The sequence below is a fragment of the Engystomops pustulosus genome, chromosome 2, assembly GCF_040894005.1.
Source record: "Engystomops pustulosus chromosome 2, aEngPut4.maternal, whole genome shotgun sequence".
NCBI lineage: Eukaryota > Metazoa > Chordata > Amphibia > Anura > Leptodactylidae > Engystomops > Engystomops pustulosus.
Window position 1 is genome coordinate 38,912,679 of NC_092412.1, and position 25,143 is coordinate 38,937,821.

Consider the following 25,143-nt stretch of genomic DNA (forward strand, 5'->3'; position numbering starts at 1 on the left):
ATGATGCATCAAATCAAATGGTAGGTTTCCTTTAAAGGAGGCCTCAGCTGGACAGTTTATTGATAAGGGGAGGCTGCTACTGGACATTTAATTAGAGAGTAGATGCTGCATTTTTCACCCTAGGCTTATACTCGAGTAAATACCGGTAAGTTTTCCCAGTTTTTTGTGGCAGTTTTTATGCTGGTACCTCAGCATATACTCGAGTACCTATATTTTTATTTCTATTCAACATATATTTTTCTGCATCCTTAGTTGTAGAAGACTCTACTTCATTGCAGTCAGATTATACAACAGGAAGAGATTTGTGTACGCAGCGAGGTCGAGTCGTTAAGGCCGCATTATCCTTCCTGTATTGTTACAAGTCTCATTATAGAGAACCTGCTCTTATGTCTGTGTCCTGGGTGATACAGGGACACTGCGACAATTACACGGCTTGTAAACTTTACACTTCTATTCAAAAATTCACAAAATGAAAAAACTAAATAAAAATAAAAAACTAACATCTAAATTCTTACAACCACATATTGCAGGGAATAGTTTTTACATGCTCCTATACATGCTCATATATAATCATAAAAATGCTGAGGCTTCTCAGAAACATGTTAATGGGAATGTAAAGCTGTGGCAGAAAACCACTGGCAGCAATATTGATCTCTGTAATGGCGGTTTCCCAACATCAGTTTTATAACTATGGTAAATGAGTGAATAGGGAGCCATGGGTCCCTCATCCAACTCTATGGTACTTCCGGGAATAACTGAGCTTCTTTCATGTGACTACAAGGGCTCTGCTCCTTTCCTGACAAGCAGGGCAAAGAGCTTTTTCTATTGGTTGCTATTCAGTGAACAGAAGATCACCATGTGGAGACCTGACCCTTTTTTTTATATGATACTTAACCCCTTTGTGGCTGATGGTCATTGGTGCCTGAATGTCCAGGTCAGGTTTTGGCAGTTCTGTTATGCGCTACTTTAAATGACAATATCTCTGGAAAAGCTTTACATATCATAACAAATCTTAGTTTTTTTATGACATGTGAGACTTTAATTTGAGAGGACAGTTTTATTAATTACATATTTTTTTTCTTGATAAAATTTGCCAATAATTGACTGATAATTTTTAGCCAATTTTTAAAAGTAGCAACTTTTACCAAACTATGTTATAAATATAGTAAGTATAGTATATTATAGTATAGTATAGTATAGTATAGTAATATTGTATCACCCTTTCCCAGGTTCAGCTACAGATGCAGATACTACATGTAATTCTACAATTCTTCTAAGTGAAATTCTTAGTACATACTAAATGGGAGAGTCTCCTGTTTAATATGACACCATAATTGTATGTCTAGGTGCCAGGGTTCAGGAGATACAGCCATTTGATGGTGGTCACTGTCATGACGTCATAACGTCCTTTCTGCATGGAGCGTGTGCAAATAGAACATATTTATAGCCGTATGGCAGTCAGGAAGGGGTTAAGGGGTTTTCCAGGTTTAATTGAACAAGTTAACAAAAATAAATTGTTACTCCAGTCACAGGAGCATTAATAGTGTTCCTGCTCTTGTGACTGCAGCGGTCATGTGACAGGAGACACTCATCTGTACAGAAAAGGGGGGCCCTAGAGTGAATGGGGGGCCCTATCTTATTTATATATCAAAAAGAGGGAAAACGGCAGCACTCCATTCAAGTGGAAAAAAACGGTGTTTATTCCATCCTGTGCCGTTTTATTTCACTTGAATGGAGTGCTGCCGTTTTCCTCTTTTTGGTGAGAGTTTAGGATAGCACCCTAAATTTCCTTTTTCTCTTTTGATTGTGCCAACTTTAATTCTTTTTAAATGGAGTTATTGAATTTATAAGCAATAGAAGATTTTCTGACGATAGAAAAATAGACCGTTTTCTCACAATAGCATCACGTCTAGATGTAATGATTATATACCATATATACTTGAGTATAAGCTGACCCAAGTATAAGCCAAGACCCAAGTATAAGCCTAGTATATAGCCTGGCAGCTCATGCCCCCTTAATATAGCCAGAAGCCCCTTGCTCCCAGTATATATACATCCAGCCCCTTGAACCCATTATACAGCCAGACCTTTGCCCCCCGTACAGTCTGCAGCCCCTGCCCCCCTAGCTCATAGACTGCAGCCCCTCCCCCCCCCCCCCCCGGTATATAGCAAGCACCCCCTGCCCCACCAGTATACAGCAAGCACCCCCTGCCCCACCAGTATACAGCAAGCACCCCCTGCCCCACCAGTATACAGCCTGTAAGAAAAAAACTAAATGTGTACTCGCCTTCCGACGCTCCCACATTTCTGCAAAACTTGGCTTGTACTTGAGTATATACATATATACGTATATATGAGAATAATTTTTTTATATATATATTTTATTTCTTTTTTGCTCATTATATAAAGCTCCCCCAATTAATTTTGCCATAATGATCATCCACTTAATTAGGAAATTAGCCTGTTCCTGCCTGGATTGGGTGACCTTAATCTGAGCCTCGATTAATCCAGTAACCTACCGTTTTAGTTCATTAGCCTAATTGCTGCCAATTGTCAAAACAGCGTCTGATGGGGCATTAATCACTCTAAATACAGCAAATCAGCCTCTTGATTTAGCAATCAGTAATGTTATAAGATAGAAGTAATTGCTCTCACTAAGAAGCGTCGTGGTCACTTCACGGATACTCATTACGCTGCGGCTGTACTGATCAGAGATCTATGGCAGATGTGTTAATGATACCATATAGTGTGACATAATTAGAACTGATGCAGGGGTAATATACTTGCCACAACCTGCTAAGTAAAAATGTCCCTCATGGTTATAAATCTAGTAACACACTCACAATGGTTGTAGTAGGCGGAATAATGTCACAAAACACAATGCAGATTTATTACAGGAAATCTACCACCAGGATGAAGGACTATAAACCAAGCACACTGACATACTGGTGCGTGTCCACTCTGGCAGGATCTGTTTTCTTTCAGTTTTGTATACCGTTTTATTTTTTTTTAAGTATTTTAAAATTATGCAGGGGCTCAGTCTCAGGGGCTCTAAGCTACATAGGTGTTTATGGAGACTGGAGCCCCTCATGCTCATTTGCATAATTTTTAAAGCCTTTATTAAAAAACAAAAAACATGTGCGTTAGAAGCTAAAAGAAGAACAGGTCCTGCCATAGGGGGCACACACCAGTATGTCCATGTGCTTGGTTTACAATCCTTCATCCTGGAGGTAGATGTCCTTTAAGTGTCTACATTAGATGGACAGTCTAGTCTCAGTTTGCTCCTTCCATTTCTTGGTTTCATTTACAGCAAAAATAACAAAATTTTGGTGCACATCCAATTTCAACAATCCAACAAAACCACACCCCTTTGTTATACTAGTTCATTCTAAAATAAATAAGCGAATATTTTGGTACATTTGAGTGATTTTTTTGGGGTGCATTCTATATCTTATGGTACTACACTGCCTTTTACAAGGCCCTGCCCCAAGTTGGTGGAAAATGAAAGGTAAAGGTAGAGGTGAGCAAAACCCAAAGTTTCCGTTCAGGGTTTCAGTGCGTTCCTCGTGACAAAGACATATTGCCGGATTGATGGTCCAACAGCCAATCTGGTAAATTGATGCCCCTTGCGACTAGCCATGGCCATGATAGGCCAGCTGTATCCCCCAGGCCAATTACAGCCATGGCCAGTAGTGTCATTTTTCCAGATTGGCCTTTCATCCGCTACTGCGGCAATAGGTCCATGTCACGCAGGACGCACCGAATCCTGGATGAAAACTTTGGGTCCATTTGTCTGTAACTACAAGCAACTGTTCAAAATTTAGGGTGTCAGCCCCCCACAGATTAAAGGGGTTTTCCATGCATATGGACCTGTTCATACCAGGGAAAAGCACAGGAAATTAAGTCCCTATTAAAACAGAAGTGACGTCTTTCATCCAAGGAGGGCACTCATTAGATAAAGCAAAATTCAACGCCCGAAAACCAACACAGGAATCGGGAACTGGATGGGGTATGGGAAATGTTCAGTGTTTGCTTACCTCAACTCTAGACTCCTGGGTATTTTCAATATTTATGGAAAAAAAACCTTTAAATATTGATGGCTATTAATAGTTCTCCCTGAAAAAACCCTTTAAGAAGGCTGTTTGTTAGGTTCTTTAGGTTTGTTCTCAAGTTGAATTTGTATGCAAGTCGGAACTGTATAGTTTATAGTTGTAGCTCCACGCAAATTTTTTGTTTGTCGCAGTGACAATTGGATTTTCAAAATTTTTTGCTGTAATGCGACCAAGGAATATCAATTAAAAGTCATTACAGACACCTTACAGCTGATCATTGCAGTCTGGGACCAAAATAAAGCATCCAAGGGTCACAGGGGGCAGAGAGCTCCGTTTATAACTAGGGGTCGTCTGTAAGTCGGGTGTCCTTAAGTAGAGGACCACCTGTATATGCCATTAATAAAGATAAGGCTATATAATAATAGTAAATATTAAACTCTATAAAGCCAGAGTAATAACACGGTCATATAAAACAATAGGAGTGAGGGCCCTGCTCACAAGAGCTTACAATCTATGAGGATGAAGGGGTATGTGCTTGTATAGACACATATACAGGAGGACATATGCTCCGCATGTCAATGACAATTTCAGCACTGCTACATCTGTAAATATACTGAAAACCTGAGACCAGAGGTCATTCTTTATCCACACTGACCTTAGTTCTTCCCGTTCTTTTTCACACTTCCCAATGAAGTTTCCGAACTGACAGGAATGGACGTGCTCGTGTATCTGAAGGAGAAACGCTTCATTGAACTCGATGGCCTGTGGGAATTGCTCCGTCAGATGCCAGACACACTCCAAGAACTGTGTGAACACCGGGGAGATCTCCTTGGAGTCACTGTCTAGCTGCCCGCACCTACAATCAGCAGAGAAAGGATTGAGGCAGACAACAAAAACACGAGGGAATATGTTTATGAAATAAACACTTACCCCTCCAAAAACATATGGAATATATTGGTGAGCAGCCCAGCAATATGACCGGACTGGTCTCAAAAAAGTAGCCTCCCAACTTATTAAACCTCATCAGTAGTAGAATACACACAATGATGCACTTTAGAGTGTGATCCAATATTTTCCCCGAAATTACTAAAAGTCTAATATTCTAGCAATATAACGAGCCGTAATATTTAACCATGGGGCGGCACGGTGAGTAGCACTTCTGCCTTGCAGCACTGGGGTCTTGGGTTCAAATCCCACCCAGGTCAACATCTGCAAAGAGTTTGTATGTTCTCTTCGTGTTTGCGCGGGTTTCCTCCGGGTCCTCCGGTTTCCTCCCACACTCCAAAACATACTGGTAGGTTGTTTAGATTGTGAGCCCCATGGGGACAGGGATCAATTTGACATACTTTGTGCAGCGCTGCGTAATCTGTGTGCGCTATATAAAGGAATTATTATGATTATATCAGGGCTGTAAATACAAAACCCCTTCTCACGCTGCTTTATCAAATTTTACTTTTTCACCTCATCTGTATACGAGTACACAATGGGGGTCATTTACTAAGGGCCCGATTTGCGTTTTCCCGACGTGTTACCCGAATATTTCCGATTTGCGCCGATTGTACCTGAATTGGCCCGGGATTTTGGCGCACGCGATCGGATTGTGGCGCATCGGCGCCGGCATGTGCGCGACAGAAATCGTGGGGCGTGGCCGAACGAAAACCCGACGTATTCGGAAAAACCACTGCATTTAAGAACGGAAAATGTGTCGCTCGGGACGCGCTTACCTTCACTCAGCCCGAGCTGGTGAACTCCAGTGCGTTAAGATGCTTTTCAGCCCACCTGGTGGACGGCGGAGGAACTACCTTATTAAATCCCGGCTGGACCCGAATCCAGCGCAGAGAATGCGCCGCTGGATCGCGAATGGACCTGGTAAGTAAATCTGCCCCAATGTTCTCTGCACATTTAAATAATAGATCTCTACTCGGCTCTCTCTGCCTCCCTTACAGCGGTAAATCCCAGCAGGATTAAAACCAATACCAATAAGAGGCTGGATTACAAGCAGCCAATCAGCTACAAAGCAGCATCACAAGCAGCCAATCTGAGCTTTTAGCTTTATAAACCTCTGCTCATTACAGATTTAAGGGAATGAGAGCCTTTTAAAAAGTTATAATCCAGTAACCAGGGTCAGGTTGATCAGGTTTTGCATGTATATTATATAATATATGTACATATATGAATGAGCCGAAACGTTGCTGTATTTTATATATATATATATATATATATATATATATATATATATATATATATATATATATATATATATATATATATATTAAAGAGGACCACTTTTTTCATCCACATTTTTGATGATGTGGTACACACACACACGCAGAGCTTCTTGTTACACAAAAAAAAAACGTGAGGCCACAAAGAAGACAAAAGTAAAGGTTTACCTGTCCGCAAACTTGTGTCCAAATGATATCCAGTCCTTCTCGATTAAAACCTGGAAATAAAAAAGTGGACATTTTTAAAGCAATATAGGAGGCAGAAGAAAAAATATTTTTTTTTTTTCTTGGAAGGAGCCTTAAAGGGGTTGGCCACTTATAGACATCTGCACACCTCTCCAACCAGTGATATGGGAGTAGATATGATGGAGGAGGCGTGCAGACAGTAATGAGAAGGTAGCAGGACACAGGGAGTCACATGTAGTCCTGCTGCTCAAGGGTCATGGGAAACTTCATCCGGGTAAGAACTATATAGGGGACTCGTATCGTCACCAATAGAAAACTTTAACAGTGTGACAACCTGATGCACATTCATGAGAAACTATAACTGGTATCCTGGCCACATACAAATAGGCATATTAAAGGGGTTGTCCATCTATAACAAAAATGTATCAGTATTTAAAAAAATTACAGCTTTACTTACCGGGTGTCTGGCGCTGCATCGTGCCCGGCTGCCCAGAAGTTATCGTAGCAGAGCTCTGACGGACCGTGAGCAATGGAGGAGGTGAGTAGAGCTTTGTCTTTTTTTTTAAAAAAGCCGTTCCCATCCCACCTGATACATTTTGTAATACTGGACAACCCCTTTAACTACAACTAACAAAGACAGCTACTGCTCCAGACAACCCCCAATAAACCAAAACCAAAGGTCCTTGAAAACAAAAGGATTGGGCATGTTGAATTTCAGCCTTCCCAACCCCAACCCAACTGCACCCCCCCACCCCCCCATCAACGACTTTGGATGCTCTTTGCACAATACAATAGTAAAACATTCAGTTCAACCAATATTAAAAGGATTGTAAGAGATGAACTTCTTTTCTTGTATACGGGTCCTGGGGGGAGATCTAAAAAATATCAAACAACCTATACTCACCTCTCCCTGGTGCTCCTGTCTAGCACTATTATGCTTCTGTCGGTCTGTTTTCATACAGAGGCTCAATAGTGTTGTCATATTAACAACCAGCATCAGCTACAGCCTAATCCAGGCTAGAGAAAGGCAAGAATAGGTTCTTTTGGAGCCCAAATTAAAAAGCCCCATCCAAAAAAAAAAAAAAAAAACACTTTAATCTAATATGTATGGTTTTCTTCAGATATAGTTTAGCCACATATTTCGGAAATCGTCCTATTAGAATGAGGCTTTTCATCCTGTTGGGCATCACCAAATACAGGGTCCATATCCTCTGTGAATAGCCACCTGCAGGGTTCTGATCTTGAATATTCTTCTTCTTCATGACCCAGTTTTGATTCTATTTTGGGATTCTATTTTTTTCCATAGTGCCTAGAATAAGGTACGTACCATGAAACCTTTGATGGTTCTGTAAAACGGATCAAGTAATAAGGATCCCAGGGAACAGACTTGTGATGTGCGGTCCCAGCCATCAGAGCAGTGTACTAGCACGCTGGTCTTCTCATCATGTATAGCCTGGGAATAGAGAAGCGCATGACTCAAAGGTCACATACAAAGACGCTGGGGATTCCAGTCCGATTACCTGCATTCCCTATTTTAAACGAGTGACAATAATTTGTTATTTCCTAACATCGTACATTGTTTGAGTATAACATATAACAAAGTAATAAAAATAAAGGAAAGTAGACAAAAAAAAAGCAATAGCAAAGTAACTGACGGCTGGGGAGTATTCATATAGTGTAAAACCGTATGACAGAGAGATCTTTCAATGCTTAAGAAATTAAAATTTTGCATCTACAGCTTCTATGTACACTTATATGTCTCCACAGTTACAGACTACAAACAAACCCTGTGTAGTCAGATCCTGCCATCATACGGTTTTCAGCTTTGTTTCTAACTATGAATGTACAATAATATAAGCCTATCAGTGTTCACTGTACAGTCACCATACCATCAATAAATGCCTGCTAAAACATCAAGGTTCATATATAAGGCGCACCAGATTATAAGGTGCCCCTGATTATAAGGATGAATGACCTGCAGGTGGCAGACCTGTGCACAGCTCAAAGCAGCTGTTGTCTGTAAGTGCGGTTCATATATAAGGCGCACCAGATTATAAGGTGCACCTGATTATAAGGATGAATGACCTGCAGGTGTCAGACCTGCGCACAGCTCAAAGCAGCCGTTGTCTGTAAGTACGGATCATATATAAGGCACAATGGACTATAAGGCGCACCATCAATAAATGCCTGCTAAAATGTCTAGGTTCATATATAAGGCGCACCGGATTATAAGGCGCACGTGATAATAAGGATGAATGACCAGTGCACAACTCATAGCAGCTGTTGTCTGTAAGTACGGTTCATATATAAGGACTATAAGCGCAACTTTGACTTCTGAGAAAAGCAAAGGATTTTTTCTGCGCCTTATAGTCCGAAAAATACGGTACTTGGGACAGAGATGGAAACGGAAATATCCAAAATGCATAAATCCAATTATGGAATTGGAATCATGTCTTGCATAACTCCGTCTCCGTCTGCATCTCCATCTCAAGCAATCAAACATAACTTGCAATACCAAGGATAGCCACTATACAGTGAACGCCGCAATGCTTGGTATGGGTTGAAGAATATCTTGCACTTTTATTTCATCTGGTTAGCTAGAAACACAGAGCAGGATCAGACTACACAGAGTTTGTTTGTAGTCTGTAACCATGGAGATATATAGGTCTTCATAGAAGCTGTAGATACAGAACAGTAAAAAATATACATAGATATGTAAATACTGCAGACACCTTGATATGTACTTGGAAATAACTGGACATATTATAGAGCGTGTGTAGTCGTGGGATGTTTCCTTGCTGTTCTCAGCTATGGATTACAGGAGGGGAGCAGGCCAGCACTTGGATTGTCTCCCTAATTGTAATTCCGGTCATGGATGAGCGCAGCCCCAGCCTGACACCCGTGTACAGACATCACATTCCTCCCTCAGTATCGGCATACATACTAAGGAGCCCTGCAAATCCCTGGTTACTCCACCTGTCAGGGAGAAGCTGTGATCCATCTCATGTCACGTTCCAGCCTCAGATACCCCCTCCATGTGACAGGTACAGGCTGCTCCCTGTTCTATCATCTCCGGGGCCCTTTCTGAGCCGCTGGTGCTAAACAAGTGTCAGTATATATTATATAGAAATTATATTTTATTCTATGAGGCATCAAACAGTATAGGACTCAACAACCGACATGTCCGACAACCATAAGCCCCTGCACGGCAATTGAAACCAGAGCAGACAGCGCCATACAGTTTGCAGTGGCCACACCGGGGTACTGCAGCCCAGCTCCCACGTATGGGTGACATCTTCTGCCAGTTTATATGTAATGTGTATGGGAAGCTTTAGTGGTTTCTCCTAATAACAGATGACATAGTGGGTTATTGTCTCATATGTAGCCTGTGAAGAAGTGGGTAAGGAGTGAGGGTTAATAGGCGGACAGCGAGGACACTCGGGAGGAGTGTGTGGGAGTTATTGAAAAGATCATTCTCCGTCCTCCAGCAGAAGAGAACTATTATTTTCTGCCTACAAAGACAGATTCTTCCCACATCTACAAAGATGAGATAATCCGCACCTGCAAGACATAGTCTAGAGCCGCTGGATACAGAATCTTCTATTTATACTCATGCACCTCAAGATTAAAGAAGTTTAGGTGGCTCAGTGGTTAGCATTACAGCCTTGCAGCGCCGGGGACCTGGGTTCAAGTCCCAGGGTCAACATCTGCAAAGAGTTTACATGTTCTCTTCGTGTTTGTGTGGGTTTCCTCCGGTTTCCTCCCACACTCCAAAACATACTGGTAGGTTTATTAGATTGTGAGCCCCATTGGGGACAGGGAGTGATTTGGCAAGCTCTCAGTAGCACTGCATAATCTGTGTGCGCTATATAAATAAAGAAATTATTAATTATTATTATATACATTTTTTGCCCAAAAACCTCCTTTACTTCCCTTTACTGTATTGGACGTCTAGTAGTGACTTTGCTATAAGACCTTCTGCAGTCAACAAGACAATGGGGGACATTTACTATGGTGTTTCCGCCAGTTTTGTGGTGCTTTTACCGCATCTTCTGCTCTCCTACCTATTTATTAGCTGTCGGGGACAGAAAAAATTACTTTTTCCGCCTGCTCCGACTCTTCTCTGAAAAAGGGCGTGGCTTTGGCGGAGTGGAAACTCAGACACAATTAATATGTGTCACAGCCATTTTTGGACGCTGTAAACTGGCGTAAAGTAGACCAAAAGAAATTTGGTCTAGCAGGGACACAAAACAGTGCTATTGCACTGTTGCCTGTTCTCTGACTGTTGGACACATTTCTGGTTCTCGGGACAGATTTTGGTCCCAGGGACAGAAAATGGTCTCGGCGCCAGAAATTTATCTGCACAGCTACACAATATTAAATGTGTATCTTCTTTCCGAGAGTAGGTCGGTAACAAAGCCAATGCAGACACCGACACTTTATGTAAATGTCCCCCAATATTCTTTGACTTCTATGGGACTACTGTGATGGCTAACAAGGCGGATGATACCTGAAGCCCCATTCTGTATGGGGCAGGTCATAGGAACTTGCAGTTTTGTGTACAGATGGTGGTCCCGCTGGTCAAAACTAGTGATGAGCAGAAACAACACCGAACTTCATTTGGGGTTGGTTGTTTAGCTAAAACCCCCACACCAGCGATAAAACCTGTTAAATGCCGCTGTCAAAGTAGTTTGTAGCATTTAAATGGCTTATCCCCAAGTGACGAGCAGAGTGCTGCAATTTTTGCTCCCCAAAGTCATCATCGGGGGCGACGATCCTCCCCAAAATGGGAGCGCATGTGCGATTGAGTACTTTAAATGCCTCTTGTGACTGGCAGGTAAAATTGCACCGATTGCGGGTGTCGGGTGGGGGTGGGAGTGGAAGGGGTCCGCTCATCTACTCACCACCCATTCATCTATTTGCTTCTATAATACAACTCCTTTGATCAGTGGGGAATGCAAAGTTGTGCAAATTTTTGATACATTATAAGGCATGTTTATCAAAAGTGTCTTAAAGGGGTTGGCTACTTTACCTTATGTTTTTTGTAATGTGTGTGTAGTGTGGGGGGCAGGATATTAGGTAATTTACCAATATACATCTAGGAATAGTTCTGCTCCGCTTTCTTGATATGTAAAGTGAAGCCTCCGGTCTTTTACCTCATCAGCCAGACATTCCTGACCATAACATGACTGCAGATGGAGGGTCATGTGATCTCTATCTGTCCATGAACAATCGCCCTGCCAGGACCTTATTCATGAATATAAGATCCGGATCACTCATGATAATCCCCAGTACTGGAGGAATATGGATGTCTCTTACCTTTGCTAACCAGACAGAAGCGTCCAGCACGGCTTTGATGTGCCGCAGCCATCCACTGCTTTCTAGGCCACTCAGAAAGTCATTTACAGATAAGTTCTTCGACCCACAAACTGCAATATAGAATTATATTCACATTGTAAGAACAGAAAAATCATATAACAATGCAAATTACAGGAGAATATACAATGGCTCATAAGGCACAAAATGTATAACTATACTCAAAAGGAAATCTACCATCAAAACCAGGGACACTTACCCATAGAACCTGGCACAGAGATTGTGGTAATCTTCTTATGTTTGTTCGTGCCCTCCTTCCTTCTAAAATCAACTTTTATAATTATGCTAACAAGTCTGAAGGGCTGTGAGCCATTACCAGAGCCCCCCAGTGCTGCAGATTCACAGGCTCTTACAAAGAGCAGAACATGTCCCATTCAACCCCCTGCCCCCCTCTCCCTCTGAATGTGTAAGCTAGTAGAGGCAGGAAGTGAAGTGGGAGGGGAGACCTGCTCTGTTCATGGTAACGGCCTGTGAAGCTACAACATGGACAGGCTCTGGTAACATCTCCAGGCTCATTACCAAAAATATAAAAATAACAATTGTAAGAAGATTAACATAGTCATGGTGCTTGGATCTATGACCTATCACAGCCCCATTAAAGGACACCTGTCAGGGTGATTTGGGACACCAAATGACCCACAGGTCCATATAGACTGGTGATTTAGTGTTCTAAAATGCCTTTAGCTAATCTCTCTGTACCCACTATGAAAATAAAAAAAACTTTTATACTTACCTCGGTCCTTGCCCTTGCACAGTCACAGAGTGAAGCCAGAGTACTACATAGTAGTGGGGTGTAGTAGTAATAATAATAATTCCAATACTTATATAGTGCACACAGCTTGCCAAATCAGTCCCTGTCCCCAATGGGGCTCACAATCTAATCAACCTACCAGTATGTTTTGGAGTGTGGGAGGAAACTGGAGGACCCGGAGGAAACCCACACAAACACGAAGAGAGCATACAAACTTTTTGCAGATGTTGATCCTGGGGCTTGAACCCAGCGCTGCAAGGCAGTAGTGCTAACCACTAAGCCACCATACTGCTCTGACTTCATTGAATTAGTGCACAGGTGTGAGGAACACCATTGATAGGTCCGATGCGCCTCATCGGACTCAGCACCAGGTCCTGTGGTTGGTTTACAGTATCAAATCTCCCTGACAGGTCCTCTTTAACATCTTATGTGCATTATATCTCTCTGGAAACTGTAAAAGGTGACTCTAGGAGTAGATGATATAATGTAGATGAATGTGGGCCAGAATATCAATGTGTACAGGGGTGACCCAGCTGTCTCACATAGGGAAAGCAGGTTGATATGTTATATGCCTGATAATCTTGCCCTCAAACAGAGCTATCTAGCAGGGGCACACTCAAAAGACATGCACACTCAGCTGCATATTCATCTGTTTTGGAGAAATATCATTAGGCTATGTTGGTGTGTGAGCATCGCATATGTTAATAGGTAAAATGTCTTCAACAATTCAAGAACAGACTATAATGGAGTTTTCACATCTTGGATATTTATAGCATATCCACATATCACTTCAGCCCCCTTCTCATGGCTGCATGTACCACAATCTCCATTCATTTCTATGGGGCTCCCCGATGTGTGACAACCACCAGATGTATATGTGCTGCTATAATTACACCATGACCTCATCAATTTACTGATCATGTTATTTACCACTGACTGAGCTACTACCTCATCAGCACAGATCCAGTCACCAGAGGTGTATACTGCCACCTGGTGGATGAAATACAACATGCAGAAATGTTCTATCTATACAATAATGGAGGTTCCAGGTACCTACCGAAATAATTTCAAGCTTTTCTATTATTTCTCATAAAAATTAAAGTTTCCCGAAAGGGGTTTTCCCTTCAACGCTTTGTGACATATAATCATCAATAGTGTAGAGTCTCAGCTGTACATCACTCTTCATTCAGCCCGGCCGTGGGAAGAGGGTCAGCAGCACCCAGTTGCCTAGATAGGTGCAGGTCCCAGAGGTGGGAACCATTTATGGCAAACCCCTAGTTAATGTATTAAATAGTCTACATTTAGAGAGGACCAGTCAGTTCTCCTCATGTATTAACATGCTGAAGCATCATTTCCTGGAACTTGTTCCTCTGTTACAACTCCTGGATATATGAATTAACCAACAACTGGGTGTTACCAGATATGGGCATGTTCCTATATAGCCTAATATAGTTAAATGGATATTCCCTTGAAGACAAGAGTCTTAAATGTACTCAGAATAACAAAATAACACATTCTCTAATTCACTGTTGTTAACATGAATGCAGCATTTGACAGACATAAGTCCAACCGGTCTCTATCAGTCCTGGTGTTTACATTTTGGTTGTCCCTGGATACGACTATAAATCCCTGACTCCACTCTCAGGAATAGCTTATCTTGTAATGCAGGGGGAGGGGCACAAGGAAGAGAACACTGCAGCGTTCAGCAAGGTCAGCGCTACAAACTACAGACACAGGCACTTCCTGTAGACTAGTAGCAGCATGCAGAGACCTACTCTACAAAATACAGACACAGGCACTTCCTGTAGACTAGCAGCAGCATGCAGAGACCTACTCTACAAACTACAGACACAGGCACTTCCTGTAGACTAGCAGCAGCATGCAGAGACCTACTCTACAAACTACAAACACAGGCACTTCCTGTAGACTATTATTAGTAGTATTATTTATACTTTGACTAATGACACAAATTACTTTGGACAGTTGAAATGTGACTTCATTCATAATTTACCGTTGTTAGGCCGCCGCTCATAGTACTACCTGTTTTTAGTAAACCATACTACTTAGCCAGCTTGACGTTCTCTTGTTGCCTGGTTACTAACTACCAGGACCCCGGCCGGGGAGCACATGCGCAGTAATTCACCGTCACATGCATCTGGCAGTCACTTCCCGTCATGCGCATATAACAACTTACTGTTCAGCGCCGACACAGCGGCAGTTTTGATTTGTCACACACACACACGCCTCGGAGACGCATTTAAGGTGGGTGCTATCATTCATTGGGCTACTTACCCCTGTGGAAGAGCGTGGGGAGCCGGTCACCGCCTATCCTATCTACCTCTACCTGTATGCCAGCCCTATGCAGTATTTGATTCAGATCCCTACTTGAACATATGCAGTGGGTAATAACTTTATTTCAGCAGTGATTGTTTTTAGCTTTTCACCAGCACTTTATAGTTCTTTATTAGCACTTTATAGTTAGCACTCAGCACTTTCTTGTGTTTGGGTGAGCCTTGATGGAAGTATTGGCACCTTTTTGATGTATTGTTTACGGCTATCTATTCACTGCCAACATCACTGCGGACTGTGCAGCTTGGGCTTATTGCTACTGAATTCTATATTGGATTATATTACTGTGGATTGTGTGCAATATTGAGGTAGACATATAGACAGCAACCATTGTCTGGATAGGGGTGTGTTGGTGGTTGACCCATACCAGGGCCACCACATATGAATTTTCCTTCAAAATATTTTTTTAAATGTTTTTAAATGTGTGTCCTCTTTGTGTCTGTCTTTACATATGAATAAATATTGATTTATGTTGTGAGATATTTCCACTTATTATTGTATGTTGGTCTACTTTAGGTGCAATTCTTTTTTGCTTCTTGATACATATCTACGGTGTATTGCACCCGACCTGTCTTTATACGTTATGGCTGTGCAAACTGCTCCTTTACAATAGCACTTCCTGTAGACTAGCAGCAGCAGTGTGCAGAGACCTGTTCTACAAACTAAAGACACAGGCACTTCCTGTAGAATAGCAGCAGCATGCAGAGACCTACTCTACAAACTACAGACACAGGCACTTCCTGCAGACTAGCAGCAGTGTGCAGAGACCTACTCTACAAACTACAGACACAGGCACTTCCTGTAGACTAGCAGCAGTGTGCAGAGTCCTACTCTACAAACTACAGACACAGGCACTTCCTGTAGAATAGCAGCAAGTAGAGAGACTTGCTCTACAAACTATAGACACAGACACTACCTGTAGATTATCAGCAGCGTGCAGAGACCTACTCTAGACAAGCAGCAGCGTGCAGAGACCTACTCTACAAACTACAGACACAGGCAGTTCCTGTAGACAAGCAGCAGTATGCAAAGACCTACTCTACAATCTACAGACAAGATAGGGTTTTAATCCAAGGGGAGGGGAGCATAGCAGAGCTGACTGAGTGTTGTATAGGTGAGATAGCAGAGTGTCATTGTGCACATTGTCAGCATACAGCATCTCATAGAACTAGAGGAATCATGAAGTGTCTGGTAAGATAGTCCTCCCCCACACTTTGCAATTTTACACTGACCATCACTGAGTGATAGGAACTAAAACAGTAATAAAATTGTAAAGTAAGGGGGTAAAAAGGACCCTTATTATGTAAACATCACTAGGGGATTAAAATTTGAGAACTTTAATGTCAATGATCAATATGAAGAACACTAAGGATCTGCGTAGCTCCATCTGCTCTATAACATGCTGCCTGCAGATAAGAAACTGCATACAATATGCTCAGCTCATGTTGCAATTCTATGCATCCCCTTTCATCAGGATGATTTATTTGTACATGCCCAAGAGGAATTATGATGCATTGGCAATATGCAGAAAGAGACTACCCCTTATATATCATGTCAGTGATGTATGATGCATTGGTTGTGTGGATGCCTGTCATATACATTGGGGCACATTTACTTACCCGGTCCTATCGCATTCCCGGAGGTGCAGTGTCTGACGAGGATGAAGTCCGGCGTGATTCACCAAGATGGTGCACCCAATATCCTGCATGTGTCGCTTCCCCACAGAGGTCCGCCGGAGTTCACCTTCTTCCTCCTGGTGTATGCGAGTGCTGATCTTGAGACACAATTTGAATTTTAAATCCCGCGCTTAGTCCGAATCAGTCGGGTTGTCCGACGGCCACACCCCTAATTTGTGTCGCAAGAAAGTAGGTGGCAAAATCCGATCGTGTGCGTCAAAAACCCCTGTTAAATGCGACGGAAATCGGAAATAGTCTGGAAACCCAACGGAAATGCGGTGTGCGGACCCTTAGTAAATGTGCCCCATTGTGTTGAGGCATGACCACAGCATCACCTACCTTCCATCATCTTCTGCAGACTCGATCTCATGACGTGAATATTCTCAATTCCCACAAACTGGAACTTAATGTTGGAATAATTGTCTGCGTTCTCGTAGCCTTTTCCAGCCGCTCGGTTCGCCATGGCGTTTAACTAAAGACGGAAAATACGCTCTCATGAAATACATCACATGACTTATACAACAGTCAGCGTGAAGAAGGGGTGTACTTACCTTAGGTCTAGTATCCATCACGTACATGGAGCGCCATTCAGGATTGGCTTTACTGACTGACTGCAGCATGTGCTCGTCCTCCAGACACCGTGCGCTAAAACCAGACAAGGGCTGACTGCACCGGCAGATGGCCACCTAACCAGGAGGAGAATATACAAGTCATTCAGGGTTTATTATAAATTACAGTAGTATTTCTGTATTTTTTCATCAGTAATAAGGGAAAAGCATGTATATCTCCCAGGATAGGCAGACCATGGTAATGCAAGTCTCCCTGATCTACCATATAGTGGATAGGATGTAAGCTGTTCTAGAGTCCCATAAGAGATGATGATGAAGCACTGGATAAGTTTATCCTATGCACCATTGGTTTCTACAGGAAATTTGAAGCACATAAGAGCAGCTGATGACTCTCTGTTCTGCCAATGGCGAGTGATTCCCCACAACTTATTTCCTTAACCCGTGGACATAGGGAAATGTCTTTAATGAAAAAAAGAAACCCTTTAAAGAGAATCTATCAGCAGTTTGGCCATACAAATCTGCAGACAGTGTTAGGTATTGGCCCCAGAGAACTGTGTAGTTGTTCTTTATTGTGTGTTTTTACCAGCAGGACTGTGGGAAAAAAAATGCATTAAAATTCCAGGATTGTAGCTGGACTGCGAAACACTGGGAAAAAATGTCCTCATACTGCTGTGCTCTTTGATCTTCTGCATTCAAACTGCTCCCCAGCCTTTGCTGTAATATATAACCAGAAGGCTGTTACTGCTGTTACTTGGAGCAGAAGGGAGGGAGGGTGTACCACTTTAGTGAGGAAATCACACACACCAATGCACCAGAGTGTTCCAAGTCCAGCTACAATAGTGGAATATAAATGTAATATAAACTGCTACTAATAACACATACAGATGTATCGTCACACAGATCTCCAGGGACAATATCTTGCACTGTCTGCAGCTTTGTACGGTCAGAACTCTGTTTAAGAAACTCATCAGCAGTAAATTCTAAATGTTATATATTAGATGAAATTGTATTTATATAGCTTGGTGACAAATGTATATAGTAATTCCCAAAACGTGCTATTCACATGTACCATTACTGCTCACCCTTTTACTACAAGGAGCCTTTAACATTTTACATGTTTTAGAATTTTCTAGAACTGGAGATAAATAGAATCTATTACATTCTAGAATATGAGATGTATAGATACCTGTGTCTCTGGGTGATAATAGGACAGCACTGGGAACCTGCCCTTACTTCTGAACTTGGAGCTTCCCACAATGATGGGTTTACTGGCAGTCACTGGTACATACAGGTCTCTGGGGTAGGTCTCACACACCTAATAAACACAATACAGAGTAAAATACTATTAAGAATATTTTACTACTAAGAATACTATTAATCTATTAATGTGATTATATATTATTATGTGCATTATATGTTGTAAGAAGTGGCCATTTTTTTAACATGTAAAGGAAAAGTGGAGACATATTGGTTGTCACCTTAGTTGTCACTTTAGTATCGGTCTTGAACATACCTTCACATCCATCCCATAAAATCGCGCACTAGGAAAATTAGCCAATTTGCATCAAGATAAATTTGGAATTCTATCTAGAAAGTTAGGAAAGGAAGGGCTATGTCTGGAAAGCGGACATCTAACATTGATTGCCTACTCTCAGTTTTGCAGTTTAATCTCATTCAATCAATGGAAAGCTTCAACCCCTTAAGGCCGTGTTCACATGTTGCGCTTGTATTGCGTTTCACAGCACAATGTAAGTGCATCAGGGAGGAGTAACTCCTGAACGCAGATGTGTTTAGACCAAAACAATTGTGTTTGAGCACTAGCATAACATGTATTACGGATTAACAGGGCAAATCAAGTGTCGCTAGTACCCAAACACAACATTTCTGGGTTTCGGATTACGGTAACTCCCAAATTTATCCCAATATATTCTAGCAATATACTGAGTGACAAGGTTACATGTCAGCTGATGTCTTACTGTAAGAATATAGCTGATGGATATATAACATATCAGGAAATCCCATATCCAGCGGTTAATAAGCTGGAGGGATGTATCTATCGTGTACCTTATAGTCTCTGTTCACATCAGAGAGTTGCCAGTAATCATTAGGGACGCCCATTCTCTTATACTCGTCCTTCAGGTCAATGCACTGACAGCCCAGGATCCGCTCTGCCTCCTTTTGCTTGGGGTTGTAGGAAAATGCGTAGAGATCTTCATATCTGACTGATAGAGAGACGTAATAGTTACACATCTATATTTATGTAGAGATCATTAAATCATTTCACATCAGATGTTCTGAGCCTGAAAGTCATGGCCAGAGCTTGGCTAAATAACATTCAAAAAGGTAAAGGGAGTCTATCATAAGACAAAGCTGCAGACAGTTTTATCTATTGTCTCTAGAGATCTGTGTAACCACACCTGTGCGTGTTACTAGTTATGCCAGGACTGTGAAAATGGATTCATATTCCAGAATTGTAGCTGGACTTGGTGCACGGGGATCATAATTCACACTGCTGTGCTCTTAGCTGCTCCACAGCCTTACCCCATCTACTGTAGTATACAACAAGATATGGGCTGCACCTTTTTGCAGCTCAATACACAGCAATGTCTTATCAGATTGGGGGTTAGGGGGTCCTCAGTTTTAGTGATAGGAGTCACATGTCACAACTCATCATAATCAAAACTTTTATTACCATCTTAAAAGGGATGGTCCTTATGCGATTACTCTTTGTGATTGTATCAGGTTTCCTTTTACGATAATGTATTTGTAATCAGATATGTATATTTGTTGATTGATAAAATAAAAATTCAAATAAATAATAAAATGAATGTTACCGTCGATCGCTGCGATTGTAGAAGAATGGGACATATTTAAAAGAGGAGTTTGAGTTGTTTTGCTTCTGCTTTCCACTAAGCAGTAACTTGGTCACAAGCAAAACCTGATCATATTGGCGCTGTCCTGCCCAGCCACGTGTATAGCACCATACCGCCGCCTGCTCACCAGAGCCTTAAGGACACCCGACTTACAGACAACCCCTAGTTACAGACGGACCCCTCTGCCCACTGTGACCTCTGGTGAAGCTCTCTGGATGCTTTACTATAGTTTCAGGCTGCAATGATCAGCTTTAAGGTGTCTGTAATGAAGTTGTATTCCTTAAAGAAGACCTGTCAGCAGAATCCGCCCCCCCTCTGCTGGTAAAGGGTTAAAAGTCCACCTCATATCATCCAAAATTACAGGCGACTGACAGGTGAGGTTTTCATGTCAGAGGTGAATGTAAATAAAAGGACATGGCTCTGGTCTTACCTGGTCTGGAAAGCTGGAGCAGCGAGTTGTAGATGTCATGACAGTCTCGTTCTCTGGGGACGATGAAGTGGACCACACGGAAGTTCTTGCACTGGATCACTAGGGGGCAGCCTGTGGTGGTGAGGGCCAGCTTCTCCACGGCTGCTATGTGATGGTGCAATATCTAGTCCAAATCAGGAAGACATGCTTCAGTCATGTGGAGTGTACACCCCAACCCCACACATGGACATAGGGGCAGATTTATCAAAAGTGTCTCAAAGTAATGTAAACGGTGCAGAGTTAGACCAGATGTATCACAGTCTATGAAGCAGGATGATAAATGTGGAGTAGTATAAAACTAATCTAGTTCTATTAGATGGCTTATACTCTCTATATACTGAGGCCAATCCCCTTCTATGACCCCGGTCATAAATTAGTCTTCCAATGGAATGGCACTGCCACCTTAAGGGTGAAAGGGTTAGCGCGGGAGGTCCAGGCCATTGCAGCTCATGGGCACAACCCCTGTGCAAGTGCATTTGCAGAAAGCGGTCACTAGTTTTTACCCCTTTAAACTACCAGCCCCCTCAGGTAGGGGATGAAATGTAATTTCTAGAATTCCCTATTTTGTGTGAAATCTCACCTGTTTACCTATAAAAAAAAAATCTCTGCATGAGCAGAGAAGAGTCATATTTTCCTTAGTTGAGTCAAGTTTACAGGCTGCAGGGAGAATGTAACATCAGAAGCCCCTATCTTGAAGTCTATAGTCCCTAGAAACCTGGGGACTATATATATATTATATAAACCCCTTCAGGACGCAGTCAGTTTATATATTAAGGCTCAGCCCCATTTTTTGTATTCTGACTTGCGTCGCTTTATACGGTTAGAGATTGGGGCACATTTACTAAGGGTCCGTTAGACGCATTTCCATCAGGTTTCGTGTTTTTTTCCCGATTTGCTCTGAATTCCCCCGGGTTTTTGGCGCACGCGATCGGATTGTGGCGCATTCGTGCCGGCTCACATGCAACGGGAAGAAGATGGTGAACTCCGGTGGACCTCAGCGGGGGAAGCGACACATGCAGGAAATTGGACGCATGATCTTAGTGAATCGCGGCAGCTGCGACTCCTCATCGGACATACGGGACTGGCGGCGTCAACGGGACGGGCAAGTAAACGTGCCCCATTGTTTTTTTGTCACATTTCATTTGGCTAATAAGGTTTGCATTTTTTTATTTAAAAAAAATGTGAATTTTTAAAAAGTTCGCCATTTTCAAAGTTCGAAATTTTCATTTTTCAGACAGATTTTTACCACCCAAATTAGTTACTAAATAACATTTCCCTTATGTCTCCTTTATGTTTTTATAATTTAAAAAATGTCTGGATATTTTATTTTGATGTCACGCCACTTACAAATCGAAACATCGGATTTCTGTATTTTTAAGGAGATTTAAGAATTGACTTTTTGGGGATCATTATTGTTTTTAATGAGATCTGAAATAATAATTAAATATAAAATAGAATAATATAATATTAGAAACCCGTTATTAATTCCTCCATTTTCAAATCTGTACCCCTCAAACTATCAGAAACAGCTTTTAGGTCTCACAGAATGTAATGATGTCAATAACCGTTTCAAATATGGACAACATCTCACTGAAAAAAAACGGAAATGTTTTGATAAAAAACTTAACTTTTATTATGAGGTCTATAAATAAAATTGGAAGGGACAAAACCAATTAAAAATAAGCCATTATTGTGCATTCTCTGCCATGGCTGCCCAAGAATAGTGGAAAAATGTTAAGTAAGCAGGCCAGTTCCTTATCTCACCACTAGGTGTTGCACAGGTGCAGAGACAAACACCTATTGAGAAAACAGCTTTTAGAAAGTTTGTTAACACTTTGAGATCTTCAAAGTAATTAAAACAACTGGGAAATAGAATTTAGAATGGTCCGATTTTCGCAGTAATACCGTTATTTAGCCATAAAATTTACCCATTCACATAAAATAGAAAACTCCTTTAAAATTTGCAATTTCTCTCAAGTACAGAGACCCCCCCACATGTGGACGTTTCTTGCTGTAGTGGCGCGCAGTGAGGCACAGAAGGGAAAGAGGGTCGTGCATCAGCCAGTTTTGCCGGATAGAATTTAGTGCCTTTTAGTTGGTTCATAGAGCACATTTGTGAGCTATAAAATATTACTTTTTCCATTAATGTGGCCATATGATGGCTAATGAGTTTTTGCAGGACGAGGTGCATTTTTAAATGGTAATATTTCGGGAGGCTATATCCTTTTTTTTTGTTTGGGGGGGGATTGTAGAAAAAACCTCAATTGAATTTTCCAAGTGGCATAACTCTTTTAGTTAATGGTCTATATAACTGCTATATAAAAAGCTTAGTTTTTGCGGGAGATCTTGTAATATACAAAGTAATATACAATAGTATCACTTTTGTATTGATAAGTAATTTTGATCTTATTGCATTTAATGTGAAAATCATATTTTTTTTACATTTACGCCGTTCATTGTGCAAGTTTAATAATGATTTTGCTTTATTGCATGGGTCATTATGGACACGGCGATACCTTATTTGTGCGGTTTGTATGTATGGCGATTTTCACTGTATGTAATTGTTATATGTACTTTGGGGCATTTTAATTATATTGTTAGTTTATTTTTATTTAAAAACATTTTTTAACACTTATTTACTTGCTCGTTCGATTACTCGTTCATTATAATACCCTGCAATACTGATTAACACTGTCAGACACGCTGCCTGTGGGTCCTGTCACAGACAGGACCTTACAGGCATTTACTATGCACAGCCCAGGGGTCTTTGCTCAGACACCAGGGTTGGCATAGAGCTGATGGAGACCCCCTGAATACGCTTCAGGGGTGACGATCGTGCAGGGATTCCCCCTGCAGGCATTTAAAGGGTTAACACCCACAATCAGAGCTTGCTCCGACTTTGAGTGTTACACGGATGTCAGCGGTAAATTACTGCTGGCACACCGTGCTTCCCCATCCTGGATCAGCTGCAGTGCCATTAGTGTTATTAGCAGGATTAGAGCAGGTTAAAGAAAAAAGTCACATCTTTCAGAACGCATAAGGTTTGTGGTTATGTGATCACAGAACCAGAGATACGGGCAGATATAGATATATATATATATTATATTGGAAACGCTTGCTACAGACAAAAATCCAGTTCCCACATTTTTTTAAACTGCCTGTGTCTCCTGTTCTGCAAATCAAAAACCCTCAGGGCTCGTTCACACGTTGCGGTTTGACCTGCGTTTTCATTGCGTTTGAAACGCATATACAACAGCTGAGGAGAAGTGATTTGCCTAATGACATCACTGTTAACATTTCCGTTTACAAAACGCATCGTAAACGCGATGTTAACGCACGCGTTTTGTTAACATGTGAGTTAACATTGTGTTTACAAACGTAACCGGTAATGTAATTAGGCAAATCACCTCTCATCAGCTGTTGTATATGCGTTTCAAACGCAATGAAAACACGACCAAAACGCAACGTGTGAATGCGCCCTCAAGCCTGATGTTATCTGAAAGATGAGATTCTTATCTTTAATATGACAACAAAAGAATGTTTCCAGGTGCTACAGAACTGAAGGCTCTGAACTGACCCTCCCCCTGCAGCCTCTAAACTTATTTATTAGCTCATTTCCACTTTATATAAAAGAGGAAATACTAGAAAGGGCATTTCATACCCTCCCTGGGGGGGCTTGTAGTTTAATGGGGTAAGATCTAGTGACAGGTTCTTTTCAAGCCCTTTTATCCAATGAATGCCAGAAATACATAGACTTGATCAGAACTGTTCTTTGTTACTGGCTCCACACTTTGGGTCCCTTGTAGCTGATCCCCCTCCATGACATCTATACACCCTCACAGAAGTTATTTTCATTGGGAGTAATAAAAAAGGTGAGTAGTCTATAATGAGGGAGTGCTGAGATAAGACGACACAGTACATACCCAGATCTCCCTCTGCAGCGAGTCTATAAACAGTAAGTGAGTGGCGGTGAGGTACAACGTGCCAGAAGTCGACTTGTTGCTTGGACTAAAGCGATCCAGTAACTTCACCTGCTCCACCTAGAAGAGCAAACAAGACAAGGTGGTCCACGTGACTGCAAGCAACATGAGGAACACATATACAAGGATGTTATCCAGCTCTGTAATACGGGATCCTGGGGTCAAAAAGTTGTAAACACACAGTTTTGTAATGTTTTGGGCTTCTCTGCACTCACTGGGGTAGACTTCAGCCCTTAGCCATGATCAGAATACCTTGGGCCACAATGCATTTGTCAGTGGCGCAACTAGGAGAGGCAGGGCCCCATAGCAGGCTTCTGAATGGGGCCCCCCTTCCCACTTCAAAAATATACTTATTTCTATACTCACTTGTGCGAGTTACACACCATACATCGTATACATAAACATACAGCATATATACATCACATATATGTACAATGTGCAGCATAATATGTATATAATTGTGCACATCCTCCACTTTTTAGTTTGTCAGGTCAGATGATGGGGCCCCTGACACTGTGGTCCCCATAGCAGCTGTTATGGCTGCTACCACCACTGTAGTTACGCCCCTGGCATTTGTCCAACGTGCAGGGCATGAGCAGTGGAGCGACGTGTACAGACCTCGGATTTATGAGGTCAT

General features: G+C 41.8%; 1 protein-coding gene across 1 annotated transcript in view; it reads right to left on the bottom strand.

Moving 5' to 3' along the window:
- MTMR6 (myotubularin related protein 6) overlaps positions 1–25,143 on the bottom strand; it is a 37,361-nt gene that overhangs the window by 2,881 nt on the left and 9,337 nt on the right. The window contains exons 2-11 of the mRNA XM_072134321.1: positions 24,450–24,566; positions 20,488–20,650; positions 19,249–19,406; positions 18,371–18,499; positions 17,167–17,301; positions 16,955–17,087; positions 11,783–11,892; positions 7,791–7,916; positions 6,446–6,495; positions 4,708–4,908 (exon numbers count right to left, since the gene is read on the bottom strand). Of these exons, the coding sequence (XP_071990422.1) occupies positions 4,708–4,908; positions 6,446–6,495; positions 7,791–7,916; positions 11,783–11,892; positions 16,955–17,087; positions 17,167–17,301; positions 18,371–18,499; positions 19,249–19,406; positions 20,488–20,650; positions 24,450–24,566 (1,322 nt within the window). The remainder of the gene's footprint in view (positions 1–4,707; positions 4,909–6,445; positions 6,496–7,790; positions 7,917–11,782; positions 11,893–16,954; positions 17,088–17,166; positions 17,302–18,370; positions 18,500–19,248; positions 19,407–20,487; positions 20,651–24,449; positions 24,567–25,143) is intronic.